At 35.8% G+C, this 17,991-nt stretch overlaps 1 protein-coding gene across 4 annotated transcripts in view; it reads left to right on the forward strand.

Moving 5' to 3' along the window:
* The window catches only part of ZNF385D (zinc finger protein 385D), a 410,633-nt gene extending 393,882 nt beyond the window's left edge, over positions 1-16,751 (forward strand). For all 4 annotated transcript variants that reach the window (XM_050316496.1, XM_050316486.1, XM_050316505.1 and 1 more), the window contains 4 exons: positions 5,689-5,922; positions 7,833-8,011; positions 9,372-9,473; positions 13,470-16,751. In XM_050316496.1, coding sequence (XP_050172453.1) covers positions 5,689-5,922; positions 7,833-8,011; positions 9,372-9,473; positions 13,470-13,703 — 749 coding nt within the window. In that variant the 3' untranslated portion in view covers positions 13,704-16,751. The remainder of the gene's footprint in view (positions 1-5,688; positions 5,923-7,832; positions 8,012-9,371; positions 9,474-13,469) is intronic.
* Positions 16,752-17,991: the final 1,240 nt, after the last annotated feature.

The raw sequence follows: 17,991 nt of genomic DNA on the forward strand, positions 1-17,991 counted from the left end.
ACAGAATTGAGTTTAACTGGAGGAAAAAAAATCCACAGAGCAAATATGTGACTTTTGCTTCTTTCTTTTCATTATTGCTCGCTTTGTGGACACCTTTTGTCGTCAAACTTCCTGTTTTCTGTCTTCCTCCCATCAGATCACCTCCAAGGCATGTTGGTGGGAAGTATGGAGTAGAGTCAGCTGTAAAAGGAAGCCACTTGTTGTGGAGCCAGTTGTTTCTTCATCTTTTGTTTCTGAGTTATGAACATTGTGTATAGTGTGATTTATTAAAGTGTTAAAAAACAGGAACTGTTTTATATCATAAAGTAATGAATTACGCAACTGTCATTCAGATATTTTGATCTTTTATGCCAAAAAACCCCTGTGATGTATGGTCCTTAAGTTTCTAAATCACGCTGTTGAAATCACTTTTTTCTTAGGAAAAATTTACATGGGGTTCTTCTAAATGCTAAAAATATACTCCTGACTCTCCAATTAAAAGATATCCAGTATGGGAAGCTATATCTATAAAAATTAGATTGAAACAGGGTTTTGAATGTAAAACTAAGTCTAATGGCTGGATTTTTCATAATATGATACCAAAAGAATTTTCTATGCAATACATTGTAACAGGCCAAATATTCACCAACCACAAAATATTTAAGTTTGTATTCTGCACTTATAAAGGAGGAGAAGTTGATACTTTGAGTCAAAGTTTCTCAAAGTGTTTTGTTTAAGTGCCAGAGCCAGCCAGTGTGCTAGCACACATGCTTATGTTTCAGCATATGAGTACAGAAAGTCAGCCAAGCACAAAAAAAACCAATGTCAGCTGCAGTTATTTTGGGGATGGTACTTTGGTTTTGGTATACTCCACTGTTACATTTATAGATTCTAAAGAAATTCTTATTTTCAAATGCAATGGCCACAGAAGTCATGGAAATGGAATTTTCAAAGCAGCTCAAGGAAATTGAGGACCCCAGGTTTAAGTAGGCAGGAAAATAATAGTCTCTTTTGAACATGCATGTATCAAGAATGTGTATGTGAGCGTTCTGTTACTTGACACAAGTTTGTTATAAGCTAACCAGCTGACGATATTTTGGCAATATTAAGTGGTCTTACATAGAGAAATATTTCAAATCAAGTTCTGTTTGTCAGGAGAAAGAATGTGTTTTCTAGTTTCTGCAGGGGGAAGTTGTTTGGTTTTGTTTGGTTGCTCGTTTTTGACTTTTTTTTTCCTGGACAGTATTATGGGCCAAATGATCAATCCTTTTGTGTCAAAGTTTGGTGTAAATGAGACCAGAATACATGGGTATGTGTGCTAAATCAGATATTTTTAAATGCATACCACTTGAGATTGTGGAAGAAAAAACACATTCATAAATATTTGTGATTTGCTTGAAGTCAGAGCACAATTCTCTCTGTGGGTCTATTTATAGTTTCAGGATAAGAAATTCCTATGCTAAGTAGCAGGAACTGATGAGAAGAAAAACATGAGTTGTAAAATTCTGTTTCTTCAGACTAAAGAAAATTCATGAGTCTTGTAGCTGGGATGTAAAACTAATCCTGCTTACTTAGAAGAACTGTAATCACACATGCAGTTTTCCACTTGAACTGTGGTGTCTGTAGTACTCAAAGGAGTCAATTCTCACAGAATATTTTTCATCTGGATTTGCCTTTTTGTTAATATAAATCTATTTATATTAACAGTGACCAAGTGACCAAGATTAGATTTTAATGTAATATTTTTATATTTTTAATTTTGATTCTGTTGCTATATTAAGACCAGAAATACAAATGGATTATTGTGAGTCCTGAAGTGTTCCCTATTTTTTTGCTTCTGGAGTCCAGTTCCATACAATATTAACAATCAACTTCTATACCAAAGCCAAGCAGTGACAGTTGCAATAATGAATATTTGCTGCAGGCCACTGGTATGAAAATAGCACAGTGCTGCAAGCCTGCGTCACCAGAAACAAATCTTCCACTTGACTGTGACTGAATTTCCAGCTCAATTTTAGATCATTTATTATTGAAATAGTTCTTAAAGCACTGTCATAATATAATGTTAAGAAATGCTGATGCAGTCTACGAGACATCAATTCAAATGCCTTCCTACTCCTTTCTGATGCTTTGTTTGTTTGTTTTTTGAATCCCTTATACCTTTAATGCTGTAACCTGTATTTAGGGCACTGAACTGTGGACAGCAGCAACACTGTAATATATTCAAAGGGACACATGCTGATTAGGTTAGAAGTTCTGCTGAGAATTGGATTTGAAATCCCTCTTTGTAAGCTTACTTGACAATTTTTAGAATATTTTATCCTTAATTCCTGCTGAAAATTCTAAACTTTATATGTAGAGGAGCAGCTTTACGTCTTGTCATGGCTTTTACATGGTGAACTTGAATGGCTTTTTATTTATGTTTTGATGTCATTAATGTATTTGTATTAGTGGAATATAAAATGTGTTGATATAAGGCAACTTTTGAAAGTGCAGAATTTATGGCCTGAGCTTTGATTATCTTTTTTAGATGAAGAATATGTGGATGATATTTACCATTTTTAGTTTAATTTTTATATGTTATGATGCTTTCACACATACACCTCAAAATAGCCTAAAAATACCCAAAATAACTAGCATAATTGATTGCATTTTCTTTTCACTTTAAAACAATTGCACAGTGACATATTAGGTATAGTTCAGATACTTGAAACAGAATAAAATCTGCTGTTATTCAAGCTGCTTTTTGTTTCTATTTTGTTCACTGCCTCAGGTTTTCCTATGGAAAGTAAAAAAATTATGATCTATATTTTGCTTAGAGCTAAATACTGACCCTTGCACTGCAAAGCTGGTAATGGTGATTGAGGTACAGATCTAATTTCCTGAAAGATTAGAGTGAGCACCAACTTTGCCATCAATTCTGAGAGAATGTTACTGTCTTCTTTTTCTTTTCTTTCCCTTTCCCTGGTGCCATCTGCCCTTTGCCTTCCATTTCACCAAGACAGTACATTGGCCAAACCTACTACTGTTAAGTAGTACCAAGATGGAGAAACTAATGTTTTAAAAACAGTGTCATGTGCTGCTGGGATTGGGCTTTTGAGGAAAATAATTTCACTGCAGCAATTTTCAGCTGAAGGAAAGCAAACCTTTAATGGATTCTGTGGAATGGGAAAGAAGTGACTAGTTAGTTCTACTATTTTATGGACAGAACTTCAAAGGCTTTGTTTGGTTGTCAGGTTTCCAACAAAAGGCTTAATTTTTTTTTTTTTTTAATTTTTGGTCTTTTAAAAATCATAAGAAGAGAATATTCAACAAGATAACATAATTCCTTCTGCATCAGTATTTGATATCCTCAGTATGTTCAGGATACAACCACCTGCAGGCTCACTTTCAGGAAAAAAGAACAATCTGTGATTTGACCTTGTGCGGGAACATATTTTTTGTTATATGCTTTAATACCTCGCAATACATAGAATATTCACATGACAAACTCTACTTTCTTTGGTTTATGAATAATAATTTTTAAAAAACCCTCTGGGAGAATGTGTAGAAACATTATAGAATATACAATGTATAGAAATTATTATAGCTTAAAGGGCCTTATTCCCACTGACTGAAAGGGGATCAAATTTGTGTACATATTTGTTCAACCAGCTTCAAATCCTGCAGTAGGAAATATTTCTGGATCTGTGTAGGTAGGGTATTCCCAGATTTCATAAATTTTAATATTAGAAAGAATTTCCTGACATCTAATCTCAGTCTCTCATGATGTATTCCAGTAGTTCTTGTTCTACTAGGAGGGATCAGGGAGAAGAGTATATTTTCTTGTTTTTAGCTACCTTCTAAAGATATAAAAAATGTTGTCAGTGTTTGCCCTTCATCTTCCATATTCACAGTCCATGTTTTCTAAACGTCTAATTTGTTTCGGCTTCCTCTCTCACAACCTCTCTCTTGTTGTTTTGCATTTGTACTGCTGCTGGATTAACAACAAAGCAAGTAATTGTTATTTTTTTTTGACATTCATGTCTCCAGGCTGGACACAGTGCCTCCAGAGCTGATTAAAGGATGAAAAAATACCTCATAAACCTCTTGCTTTGCACTTTCAATATGGCGGGAACCAGAGTCATAACATAATGATATAAGAGATCTGTGTTCATCTTGTCTACTACTGAAAGATTTTTCTGAAAAACAAACTAATAAAGAAAACAATCAGGATGAAACAAACAATAAAACCTCCCCAAAAAGCGCTACTAGGGCTGTTGTCATCATCTTGTTTTAATAGATCAGATTAATCCTACTGATTGTGGATTCCTGCAATTGTCTTTACTGAAAACCATCTAATTTTCTAGACTGTTTCTTCAATGCATAAAAATTGGTTTGAATCATGTCTCTCAGTGGGTTTTTGCTTGCTTCCAGTTTGATATCGTCTCTCAAGTTATTAGGTATGTTCCTCATTAACAAAGTTGTTGAACAGTATTAGTCTGCAAGACACCTCTGTGGCATCAGTTAGTTGTGTCACTTCTGCATCAGAGCACATACTTAGATCAATAAGTAAAAGAATTGTTATTTTGTCTGTTCTAATAGGTAGTGATAAATAAAGCATCACTAACACCAGTGGCTGTATGGAACTAAGATGAGCTGGAAAGTCGCCAAATTGAGACATGTCTCAATAAAGTAACTAAGATTTCTTATGGGGAAAGGAAGGCTATTACTCAGTAGGCTTAATATGATAAAACACAATACTGCAAAGGCAGAACAGCTCCTGTCCTTTCTCTCCTTCATGTCCCTTACGTGCCATCTTCTTCACGGCCTCAGTGCTGGATCTTACTGTCCTCTACCCTTCTAAGTACTTAACTACCACATGATCCTGCTGTATCCAAATATCATGTATATATTATTCAAAATACAGTACCATTGTGTATTTTCTCTCTCTTCAATTTGAGAACTACAGAAAAACAAGTTCTTAGGTGAAAGAAGTAAGTTTCCAAACAGATTTAGGTATATACCATGCTTATAGTTTTTCCAAAAACATCACTGATATGGAGAATGAAAATCTTAATAGTGTTTGTGTAGGTCTTAGATGCCACATGTTGTATATTTAGTTACTTTATGTTATGCAATAATGGATAATAATGTATGCCGTGTATTAATAATTACCTTCATGCTTTTAATGTTAGTTTTGGGTACAATCAAGTGAAGTATCAATTTAACTTTTTTTTTTTACCAGATATCAAGAAAGACAATTATTTTAATTTTTATTTTCATTCATACTTTTATTAGTACAAGATGTTAAAACTTTAGCTTGGCTACTCAATCAGTATAAGTACTATGTGGTACTGTGGCAGTTTATGCATCTGAAGTGCTGCATATGAATTTTGACTGCCTATTTTACTGGTCATTTACACAGCCTCGTTTAATGGATTATTCTTCAGTTCTTCAGTACAGTCCTAAAGATGTTTCTTTTCAGTTTATGAATACTGTGTTAGCAGAATGCAGGAGACAACATATAATACATGGGAGAACTGTGTTTTGTAACCACATGAAATACACAGAATAAGGCCAGATTAGGTCATTACCGTGAGTCAAACCATCACCAGCACAATCTGCCTCTCTGTGTGATTGCAGCATTGGGATGCAAACAACCAAACACCAAAGGTCACAAGATTTTTTTTTTGTTTGTTTCCTTCCATCTTCTCTCTTTGTCCACAGACGCTACCACAGGGACACCAGCAATATCAACAACGACAACCGTGGAAATCCGGAAGAGCAGTGTTATGACAACTGAGATCACCTCTAAAGTGGAGAAAATCCCCACGACAGCCACTAGCAGCACCACTTGCCCTTCCGTTGAAACTGAGGAAGAAAAAGCAAAAAGACTGCTGTACTGTTCACTATGCAAAGTCGCTGTCAACTCTGCCTCACAGCTGGAGGCGCACAACAGTGGTGAGATGGAGCGGTGCTTGCTTTCTTCCTTTTTTTTTCTTTCTGTCTCAAGAGCGCTGCAATTATCTTCCCCTGAATAGATTAGATCTCTTGCAGCAGGGGACAAAGAGGTGGCAGAAAACTGGCAATTACATGGAATTCATTAACTATTAAAGGATTAAAATGACAGGCAAAGAGGCTTTCATAAAGGGAGAAGAAAGGAATTTTATTGCATGCAAGTTGCATATTTTCTTACATTTTAGCTTTTGCAGCTTCAAAACCTTATAGAGCTAAATGACAACTCTGCTTCATTACCTTTGGTGTTCAGAGTTTGCATAGTTTAGCTTGTGCCAGCTAGCAAACTGAGTATGAATGCCATTAGCTTTGTCTGAAATCTAACAAATTAAGGCTCAAAGAGGGAGCGCCAGTCAGTCAGAGTTCAATGATAGGAGTTAGAGTTCTTAGCTCCATATTGTCTGCTAATAAATAGCTTGTTAAAAGTATGAATATTTCCCTTTATTTTCATCAGCTGATAGCAGCTTCTGCATGAGAGTTGAAAGGGTAATTGCCTACCTCCATCTTTCTTAATTTTTAAACCTTTTCTTGTTATTAGAGCTAGTAGCATTAGTAAGTTCCAGTAGAAGAGAGTCATCATTCACAGTCATTATTTTAAGGACCTTATTGATTGACTGTGTGGTGAGCAGGGTTAAAAGATCTACAGATTCAATATGGTGGCATCAAGAGTAAATAGAGTTAAGAAACACACATAACCTTAAGTTTGAAATGCAGGGACAGCGAGGGTATACCTAGAGCAAAATGATCAATGGTTTTGTGATGTAATGAAAAAAAAGAAAAAACTTTAGCATGTCTGCGGAATTCACTTAAATTAAAAAGGAGATTATAATTTGTTGGTATTCATGAGAATCAAAGCCTAATCAGTTTTGAATGCTGTTTGCTGTATGCCAGATCTTCAGATGGTGAAAGTTCAAATTCATAAGTCTGTACCCCTTTAAACTATTTAATTTCATATGAGGGTCAGACTGTAAACATAATTCTGATCAGGCTGTGAGCCAAAACGTTATTCTGAAGGTTTAAAGACAGCCCTCCAAGCTTTTGCTACCTATGCTATAAATTGTGTTTGTGCTCACACACATGCATGCTAGTGAAAGTGTCTGTGTGGATGCATATAGCAATTATCAGTGGAACAGCAGTTCTGTACACAGTAGCAGTCCATTATCATCCCAGACTACCTGCCTGAAGTAAATAGTGTAAGCAATTGTTCAGTCTGAATAAAGGTACAGCAACAGAACACTGTTGTTTTCTATCCAACCTTTATTTAAAAAAAGAAAAAAAAAAAAAAAGAAAAGAGCAAGTGCGTTTTTCTCACATTCATGCTTCTCACATGTTTTGGTTTCTGTCCAGGCCATTAAGGATCCATAGGTTGCTGCCAGGAACCTCTGCCCCTTTCTGGTTTGGAGACTAATTAGTTGATTACAGATTTAATTGTAAACTACCTAAGACATACTGTTTATCAATCTGTTCAGGAGAACTACAAATCAAAGCCAACTACATCTTTAATAGATAAATTACTCTTCTTTTGCAACTACGATTTAGGTCTTATTAGCAGCAGGAGTTAACAAGAAAAGTCACACCCATTTAACTTCACATCAGGATACCTGATTGTGCTACTACTTTCTGGTGGGGCTGCTTTGTTCTAGTGCATTACCTATAGGTATGTAATTTAGTAAGTATCTGATGTGAAGTACTGTTACATTAGTATGAATCTGGTACAGACCAACACAGCCATATTCCAAGGATAGAATGTGGCACCAGGCTGAGGTTCATATGATTTTATTTTAAAATGGAAATAAAACAATGAATGCAACCAAATTGCCAAAGTTGTTTCTGTTTCCCATTTCTAATGTCTCCAGGGACTAAGCACAAAACTATGCTGGAAGCTCGGAATGGAAGTGGAACCATAAAAGCCTTTCCCCGGGCAGGCGTAAAAGGCAAAGGACCTGTGAATAAAGGAAACACAGGCCTTCAGAACAAAACATTTCACTGTGAAATATGTGATGTGCACGTAAACTCTGAGACACAACTGAAACAGGTACTCAGCTTGCAGATCGAGAATCCTTGGCTGTTTTTTGTTTTCATGGTGGTAAAGTACCAACACAGTCAGCACGTGCCAGTATAACAGTTTGTGTCCAAATGGAGCTTACAGATTTTGTCCTTTGTACTTGGCTGTCATGTTTTGTTTCAGATATGATTCCCCTTGCATGCAATATGTTTTCTGAAATGCTCTTGATTATACATATATCTTAGAGAGCTGTAGAAAGAAGGTCTAAGCTGCAGCATGTTACGAGTATCTTTAGAGTATTAGAATTGTCGTGAGCTAATAAACCGTGCCATTTAGTGTACTGCATGATATTTGCCTTGACAAAAATGTGAAGATGGGTAAGTGAAAGCTGGTACTTTCACAGAGCACTGAATAACCTGCTTAGAAATGTAGATGGAAAGAATTTCTAATATTTTTTATCTATGTTTCTCTCTAACTGAGAAGCATGACCTCTAAATTGCAATTACACTCAGTCATTCTTCAGATGATCAAAGCCTTCCGAAAAATACTTAGTCTAATTCCATATGCCTTTTGGAATTAAATGCTTGTTAAAGAACTTTACAAGAATAAAGATAAATTCGGTAATGGACAATAGCAATACCCTTTTTCTAGTTTCACGAAAAAAAAAAAATGTCCAGTTCTTTGTGGGTTTTTTTGGATTTTTTTTGACATCTCTCTTGAGAATGAAAATCAAATTAAAAATAATTTTTTGTTTGGAAAAGGTCCTTCAGAAAAAGGTCTCTTCTAATACTGCAGTAAAGTCTGTGTAGAAGGACACTTATAAAATCTCACAGACCTTAGCATGAAGATAGTGGATTTTGTGGGGTTTTTTTTCACTGTCACTTTGTTTGATATGTAACCATCTTAAAAGAATCTCCAGGCTTCTCAGGGATTTAAACAATTTTGTGACCTTATTTTTCCCTGAATAGGGGATGCTCTACTATCTGATATTCTTTGAAAACTTTCTATCAGCAGTGGATTGAATTTGATGGGTGCTTTATACAGATAGGGAGGAGTTTTTCAAAGGCTTCTGTCTTTAACTTGATTCAGGTTCTGTTGAAGTTAGAAAAGATGAGAAAATCATTGACTACAGTGGAAGCAGAGTTGAACTGAGCACTGTTGAAAATCATGGTCCCAATATGTGATGCACAAAGAATCATTCAAATACCAACAGACCCTATTCCCTATTCCCTTTCATTACTGAATTAGTCAAAGCAATGCTGTTGTGGAGAGCAGAAATCTTTAGTATTGGAGCAGTAACCTTGTGTAAAGCAAAACCTGAAAAGATCTGTTAAGGAACTATCACTCTTTATTTTCTTTTTTTTTCCCCACCCCAAATGTATTTTAACAGCACATAAGCAGTAGAAGGCACAAAGACAGAGCTGCTGGGAAGCCACCTAAACCTAAATACAGCCCTTACAACAAACTCCAAAAGGGAACACATCCTCTAGGGGTAAGTTAATCCACTTTCTGTTTCATTTTTATTTTAACCCTGATGAGCAGGACTTTCAGAAAATGTAGGTGGAAAAATGTGTAAAATGAGAGGAATAGTGTAAGCCATGGGATTATACAAGTATATGAATGACCCAATGGAAGTTCACAAATTACTTTCTTATATACTTTGATGGGTGTTCACTACAGGCCCTTGTTTTTGTAGCTACTCTGAATTAACTTAGAAAAGAAGCTTGCTGCAAAGGTCATTAGAGAGCAAGAGACAAAAAAAACCTCCAGATGTCAAACAGGATTTTTCCAGTTTTCATCAAGGACGATAGTGATGAAATAACTAAGTAAAACTCTATAAAACATAAAACCTTAATTCTGTCCTTATTTAGAAAATTGTTCAGATAACGAGTGAAACAATTAAAAAAATCTGTCTTCTCCTTCATTCCACTCAGTTTCAGGATGGTTCTGGTCACATTTTTGACTGCCAGGATAAACTATCTGAAACACAATTCTTACTAAGTTCAAAAGCTGAGAAAAAGGTTTACTTTTTAATAAAAAAAACCCTCTAGGATTCTGCCATTAGTGAAGAATCAGTTTATATTGTGGGTGGGATAGTGAAACATCTGACATTTATCTCCTCCATCAGATAAACTGCATGAATGTTTTATCTGCTTTTTTGTAAGGGTTTATAGATGGTTTTGGCAGAGGGAGGATGTTGATTCATTGTCCTCATAGAGATTAGCACCTTATGTCTTGACCATCTTCTCTAATGCAGGCAGAATATGCAGCTTTTTTTTTTTCTGTGAAAACCCATTTCTCTTTAAGTTGAGTGAAAACTCTTTTCTGAGAACTGTGTTTTTTGGGGCAACCCTTATGAGTGGTATATTAATGCATGATTCAATTGTGGAATAATGTAGTGCACCATACTGGTAGATCCACTAGAAGGGAAATCGCCCCGTAGGGTTTTTCAGTAATCCACCAGAAAGGTCAAGGTCTCCAATACACATAAACCATAGTGAAAGGAAGAGAAAATATGAGGTAAGAAGAATATGGAATCATTAAAGCCTTTCTAACAGGATTATTATTCCTTTAGGAAATTCATTGTTTCCCAGGTCATGAAAACAACTATTACATTACTGTTGTTGTTGTACACAGTTCCCCATTTACCAATTTATGTGATGGTGATTTCTGAGAACTACAGCCAAGGTTCAAGGCCATTTAGTTGTTGCATAGGCAAATAAAGGCAACATGTCATTTTCCTGCTCCCTCCCAGTTTTAAGGGATTTAAGAAGGAGAGAACAAGTTAGCAATAAATGAACAGATATGTGTAGTAAAATGGAGGCTGCACTAAGAAAGGAGAGACCAGTTCTCCATTTAGTCTTTTTGGGTTTCAATATAAAAACAACCAAAATTGCTGTCATTCGAAGTACAGAATGGCACAGCAACATGCCAAAGGTATTATAATTTCACTTGTAATGTAAATGGTTTTGAAGAGCTTTCTCTTTACTTTTTCTTTACCCCCTGTCCCTAACTGAAGCCAAGACACTCCCCACCATTTTTTCAAGTAATTTGCTGTCACTTAGTTTACTCATTGGAAATGAAACAAATAATGACTACTTTACTCTGAATGCTGACCTAAGTTTTAATTGGAGGTTTGAAATGAAGGCGTAAGATACTGTATATTTTAAATATTACTAGTTTTGCAGCTACCTTGAAATCACAAACATGTTGGTAAATTAACTGAAAAGATATCTAACTTCATTAGAAGTGCCTGATTCCTCCAAGAATGATAAGAAAGTCCAAGCCTTTTAAAAGACACAGTCACACAAGATCTTTTTTTGTTCTTCATGACAAAAACTGTGTGATCATCACTCAATTCCCTACAGAAATTAAAAAAAGAACATAGTACATTTCCCAAGCTTTTCTAGACCAAAAACTTTCCTATGCCATGTTTTCAGTATAATTTTTACTGCTTTGTCTATTCTAGATTTGCATGCTTCGGAGATAGAAGCTTTATAAATTCCCACCATGCTATTTCAGAGTTTAGGAAATCTTGTAATGTTGAGGCTTACTTGATATTTCTTCAAGCCACAAGTGTCCAGCATGCATAAAATACTACACTGGAGAGAAAAGGGTTCTCAGGTGTTTCTGAAATAAAATAGCTCTTACAAAAAACATCCTTCATTGGGAATTTTAGACCACAAAGTACTTTGTACTCAGGATTAATTTTTTTTTGTCTGTTCTAAATAAGGCTGGAAAAGGTATTTACTAAAAAATGTAAGGCAGAAGGAAAAAGTCAAATACTCAGCAAGGGAAGAAGACAGCTTGGATCAGTGGGTGTAACAGTGATCAAGGAAAAGATCAGATCATTGCTTTTCATAGGCACCATGGGGAATTTTATATCTAGTATCTATTATATCCTCTGTTAAGAGAATTACAGAATTTAGTTCCATCTGGGTATTTCTTCCAGAGCCTTAAAGGACCTGGAAGCCAGCAGAGTTGCCAATTGGTATCGGGAAAAGTAAAAATCTTTTATCCATCTGGATAGTAAAGAACAAACAGACCATTTGGAATATGATGATAGTGTAACGATGCAACTCACTGGTGGCTCATACCAGAGTACTCCTGTCCTTACTTTCTGATTATTCACTCAATAAGGTACTGTTGAGTTGAAAATGTCAGAGTGGTAATGTGCAATAATTATTTGAAAACCCCTTTCAATTACAGAATGAAAAATTTTGTTTCCTTGTAAGTGAGAAGTGTCCATACTTACACTGAGATGTATCATGGCATGGTACATATATTCATATTTTCTATATTTAATAGTACATATTCAGTTTTATGTTCTTTGCAAAGGGCCTTAGATCATGCAAGGACAGAGACCCACCAAAAGTCCATTAGAGCCAATAGGAAACTTACTTTGTGTGGGTAAATGAGGTTTCTATTCTTGTCTCAGAGTTATAAAATCAGAACAAAGGTATTCAGTCTCCTGGCATCTCACTAGAAACTAGAAATCCCACTGAAAACTGCAGAAATCTATAGAGAGAACTCTGATGTTCATTAGCATGCATATCAAACATAAATTCTCTTAAATAATACGAACTTCTATAAGTATTTTCAATCAGTCTGGGAAAAACCTCAGGGTTTGCGGTTTTTTCCTTTTTTAGAAACTCTAAATGAGGGGGTTTTTTGGTTGCGTTTGGTAGTGCACAAGACTCATGATTTAAATGTGGGGTTTTTTTAGAAGAAGCTTCAGTGACAGAAACAAAATTATCATGGTTTGGCAGTATACAAACTGATACAGGCAAGAATGTTTTCGTGACAACGCTTTAAAATATCTGCCCTGTTTTCACAGTCCTTTGTAAGAATGAACATTACATTAGTGAAAAACAATTGAAGACACAGCAAGATTACATAGGGCAGCACCATTTAAACACATGAAACATGGGAGATTTTCATGACCCCTGCAAGATAAGGTTGCTCATTATTAGAAGCAGGAGCTAATGAAGAGGAGCTATCTGGAGATCTTAGTTTTAAGTAGAACTTGCATCCTAATGATTGAAACAAAAGTATCTTTTTAGTCAGATCAGGGAATAGGATATATTTTCATTCTGCTCTGGTCTCTATCATAAAGCTGTCCAGATGGAGGTCTTTTAATTGATATCTAATTCTTCCTTATATAATTCTTGCCGAGTACACGCAACTTTACTTTTCTGCAGGTTGCCCAGCCCCTTTTTAGATTTGCTTTGATTTCTTATCTAGTATTAGATTATAAGTGTCAGTGATAAAGAGTGAACATTGAAACTCTTTGTCCTCAATCAAATCCTTGTCCAGTCGGCAAGATTGTATCTCCTGTCACACGCCTGCAGCTCATAGACTCAGTAGCCACCACAAGGCCTCTCTTGCTTGGTTTTGCATGTATAATTTTAAATCAACCTCCATGTCATGTATCTAAGATGAACAAATTTATGTCTCTCTGTTTGTTTGTTTTCTCTCTTCCCCACAGGTAAAATTAGTATTTTCAAAGGAACCTTCAAAGCCAATGGCTCCACGAATCTTACCAAATCCACTAGCAGCTGCAGCAGCAGCTGCTGCTGTGGCTGTGAATTCCCCCTTCAGTCTTCGCACAGCCCCAGCAGCCACCCTTTTCCAGACTTCAGCACTTCCTCCAGCACTCCTACGACCAGCTCCTGGGCCTATACGGACCACCCATACTCCTGTGCTGTTTGCTCCTTACTGAACTCCAAACAGGAAATAATTGTACTGCAATAATTTTTCAAAACAAAACAAACAAAAAAAAATGAAAATCAAGAACATTGAACTATGCAGTGTTTATTTATAGTTTAAAGTATATATGAAGAGCCAGAACTTTTGATAGAGAACTGAACAAATTCTGAAAGGGGGAATGGGCAGTATTTTCTCCAGATGAGAACATTCCTCTTGAGCATTGATCGTTTTAGAACTGATCTCCAGCATTGACTTGTAGTGACATATAAAACTTATAAAGCCTTTTGACTGTGCATTTTGCCACACGTTTCCCTGCAATGTCTTTCCTGCTTTATGAAACAACTTACAAATTTGTCTAAAGGGCATTAACTGGTTCCAATGTATATAAAATACTTTATTCTGTAGATTAAAGGAGAAGGAAAAAAAAAGAAACACTGTGAATAGTAGTACCCTTACCAATCCTCCTGCCAAGTCAGCAGTTACTGGGTATTTATCTGAACAAAAGTAGATACAATAGATGTCTTGTAAAACAGTAGTATTGTGTCTCTATCTATGCCACTAGGTTTCTAACTGAGTTGCAAAAGACAAAATGAACAAATTATGTCACTTTGGTAAGTAGTCAAAAACGATGACAATGATGTGGGGCTGTTCCTGGTGAGCAAAAATTGTTTTCCTTGCCCGTAGAAGAATGGGCAAGAAGATAATCTAGGTTAGGTAAAAGAAAATTATAAAGAAGATCTATAGGGGGAAAAACAATTAAGATACTGTGCACAGAATGGATCAAAGATTTATTTAACTGAGAACGTATGTGTACAGTGTATGTTTATTCAAAAAGTGTAATACATACAGGATAGATCAATCTTTAAGACATGCCAGTGGACAGCAAAAAATACACTCTTGTCATGAAACAGGCCTGACACTTCAATGTTGAGCAGAGGGAAGACACAAATGGGTTATGCATAGTCATAACTAGCAAATGAAAAACAGGAGAGAAATCCTGGCCTCATTTAAGTCAGTATAAAGTTCTTTCTGACTGCAATGTAGCCAGAATTTCATCACAAGAATGGCACATATTCTTTTTATATCACACCAGTGGGAGTGTCTGTAGATACAGGTAATATTTTTTTGCAATAGACTTAGTCTTAGAAACAGATTTATTCTCTTGTATTATTTCCTACTGATGTGATATAAAATGTTTAATATACCTATAAAATGTAAACAGTGACACATGAGATACATATTACGAGATAACTGCACATCATGGGTTTGGAACAAATTCAACCTTTAGGATCTGAAGGGACCCTTGAATTCTGTAGCTGACCGTTATGTATGGACAGCTTAAAGCCTTATATATTTACTGTGAGGCTTAAAGGGGTTGACTGTGTCCCTTTAAAGTAAGATTTATCAGGGGTATATATAGATATATTGTATATATGTTAGAGTAAGAAAAATAACTTATAAACAGAAAATATACTATATAAAATAATTATATAACCATTGAGTTTCACATGTGGGTCATTAAGTGGTAAGTAACAAACAGCAGAGAAAAAAATAGACTTCTTGAATCTGATTCTTGCTGCCTGCTTTTTCCCATAGGGAGCTGAAAAGTATCTATTAATATTATGGAGTGCGCTGCTGAGTCACGTGCGACCACTCTGATGTGTAGCTAAGTGAAATGCCTACCATACATTTAGGCAGAATAAAATTTAAAAACATAATTTAAGTTTAGATGCGGAAATTATTTGAAAGACTTTATTAAAAGGCAGTAATGCAAAATATTGACCGTGTGGTTGCTGTATAATGCTGCCTGTGGTTAATATGGACAGGTGGGAGATATAGAGGATGGGAATATACAGCACTTTTGACTTGCAGTTCATCAGTGAGCCTTCCATATACATTCGTATTTGCCATTTTTTAAACCTCTCCGCATTTAGATTTTATAAAAAATATATAAAGAGAGAGAAAGAAGAGGTTCCATGGATGTCTGTGTCCAAAGAATTCCAAAGAGATGCATTTATTTATCTAGAAGTATTAAAATAAGTTCTATATTATGTATTTGTATTTCATCCAGTTTATTTGCAAACGTTTGTGCCTTGAAATGAAATGGGCTTTTGTTTATATTTAATTCGCAACTATGTAGCCATGAAAAAGATATGATGGTGTTTTCAGGGCTGATTACCAGCTGGATTGCTTTGGCCCAACTTCCAAAACGACAGTATGAGTAAGTTCCTGAAGCCAAGTTTAGACATCTAAAAAACTAGGGGCTGACATTTAAAAGGGCTCTCTACTCTACAGCTCCCAGTAAAGACACAGTAAACAAGCCAGCCTTCTAAACCTGCTCCTAGCACTCAATTTAGAAAATGTTTCATTTTATTTGGGTACATAATATATTAAGGTTGGACTCCATTTTGCAAAATCTTGGACTAGGTCTCTAAAGCCTGCTTTCAAACTTTCATCTTTTTGCAGAAGCTGTAGTGCCAATGCCAGCTGTGTTCAGATTCCTCCTTGAATAGGGAACCAGTTTTCAAGCTGCGCTCCATGAACCACCATTTGTCTCCAGAGCCTTTTGTAAGAGCTTGCTAAAGGAGCAGAGGAGGACTCACATTTTGGGAAGGGAGAAGATCTGGTCAGGCTATCTTTTCCCCATGAGAAAGCATGCAGATGGGAAAACAGGAGATCTACAAATATCCTGTAGGCTCTTCTATGCATAGCCTTCTGGTGCATGGACAGCTGCTGTACATTCTGCCATGTTGTTGTGATGCCATCAGAATCAACAGGCTGATCCTTGCCAAAATGTGGCCTGTGGCATGTATGGAGGCACAGTACTAGGGGCAGAGTTAATACAAAGTTTGCTAGAAATAAAAGAGTGTCATTCCAACTACTTACATCAGCTAATTTGCAATGACACTTTGCAGTATTCTTGGACCTCTTTTGTCACAGTGCTCTATGGAACAAGTTTTTGTTCACACAAATCTCTTTTAAATTTCAGCTGTAAACAAACTCAATTCTTTTTATGTCTCTTACTCACTACCTAATAAAGGATAAAGCCTAAATGTTAGAATGTATAGTGGATTTTCTATGCCTTGCTGTTCCACCCCCCTCTTGGTCAGTAATAAACCAATGTCCCCAGACATCAGCACAACAGTTTTACTATATATATCTGTCAAGGAAAATACTGGCACAGCAGTCTGATGGGACAAGGAGAGCTTCTGGTCAAGGGTATGTCCACAGCAGATGACAGAGGAGGTAGCAAACAGAAGACACTTAACACCTACTTGTCAATACATCCAATATGGAGAGCATTATAAAAGAAAAAGATGTCATCATATTTCATATTACAGTAACACTCCAGGGCCAAGAGGAAGCCTAAAGAACAAGGAAACAGATCATTCCATCGAAGACATAGTCACTCACTGGAATTACAGTATGAAATCAGCCCGTGGGGAAATGCCTGGGTATGAACTCAGAAAAACAAACAGGTTCAGGGATGTTTTCTTAAATTCTATTCAAAGTGTTAAAGAATGACTATTCTGTTCTGATCCAAAGAGATGGTATTTTTGTGGGAGGGAGATATATATATATATTTATATTTTTATGCTATCTGAATTTTTCTGACTATCTCTGGCTTCAAACTTCTGTTCTGAAGGATCATCATTGCTCTGAACCATGAAATTAGTTACCTTCTTGAAAGCTGCTGTAAAAGCTGATGTGAGAGGACAGTAAAAAATGGTATAAATATGATGATCTAAAATGAAAAAAAAATGAACTGACCATGTCAAGGAATATTGTATTTGAAAAGTATACATCTTTATTTTAGAATAAATTATATAAAATTATATAAAATAAGAATAGCTAAATAAAGTTAATATAATTAGAAGAATTACATCTGTCATTTTAGTACTGAAATATTATAATTGGCTCTGTATTTTAAAGGATGAAAAGACTTTTTAGGTGCTGAATCAATGCAAGGATGCTGTTGGTAAATTTAATGTCTCACATTCATTATCTTCCATTTATATCAGGAATACCGTAACTGGACCTTCCTTTAGTTATTTCTATTCTAATCCCAAAAATACAGTAGAGTATTGGTCCAACATTCCCTGAACTGAAGTCATGCTGCTTAGGGGCCTCTGTTTCTGTTTTCTGCTACAAGTAAACACATAGGTTTTAGTGTCTCTTCAAAGCATCCCAGGGAATTTCTACCTTGATATCTTTTTTTTTTTTTGCAAAAATAATCATGATTTTATGAACATAAGACCGACAATGAAGAACAAGACCTGAAAATATTTCTTCACAATTAC

Source organism: Myiozetetes cayanensis, unplaced genomic scaffold (genome assembly GCF_022539395.1).
Source record: "Myiozetetes cayanensis isolate MyiCay16 unplaced genomic scaffold, myiCay2020 scf1, whole genome shotgun sequence".
NCBI classification, from domain to species: Eukaryota; Metazoa; Chordata; class Aves; order Passeriformes; family Tyrannidae; genus Myiozetetes; species Myiozetetes cayanensis.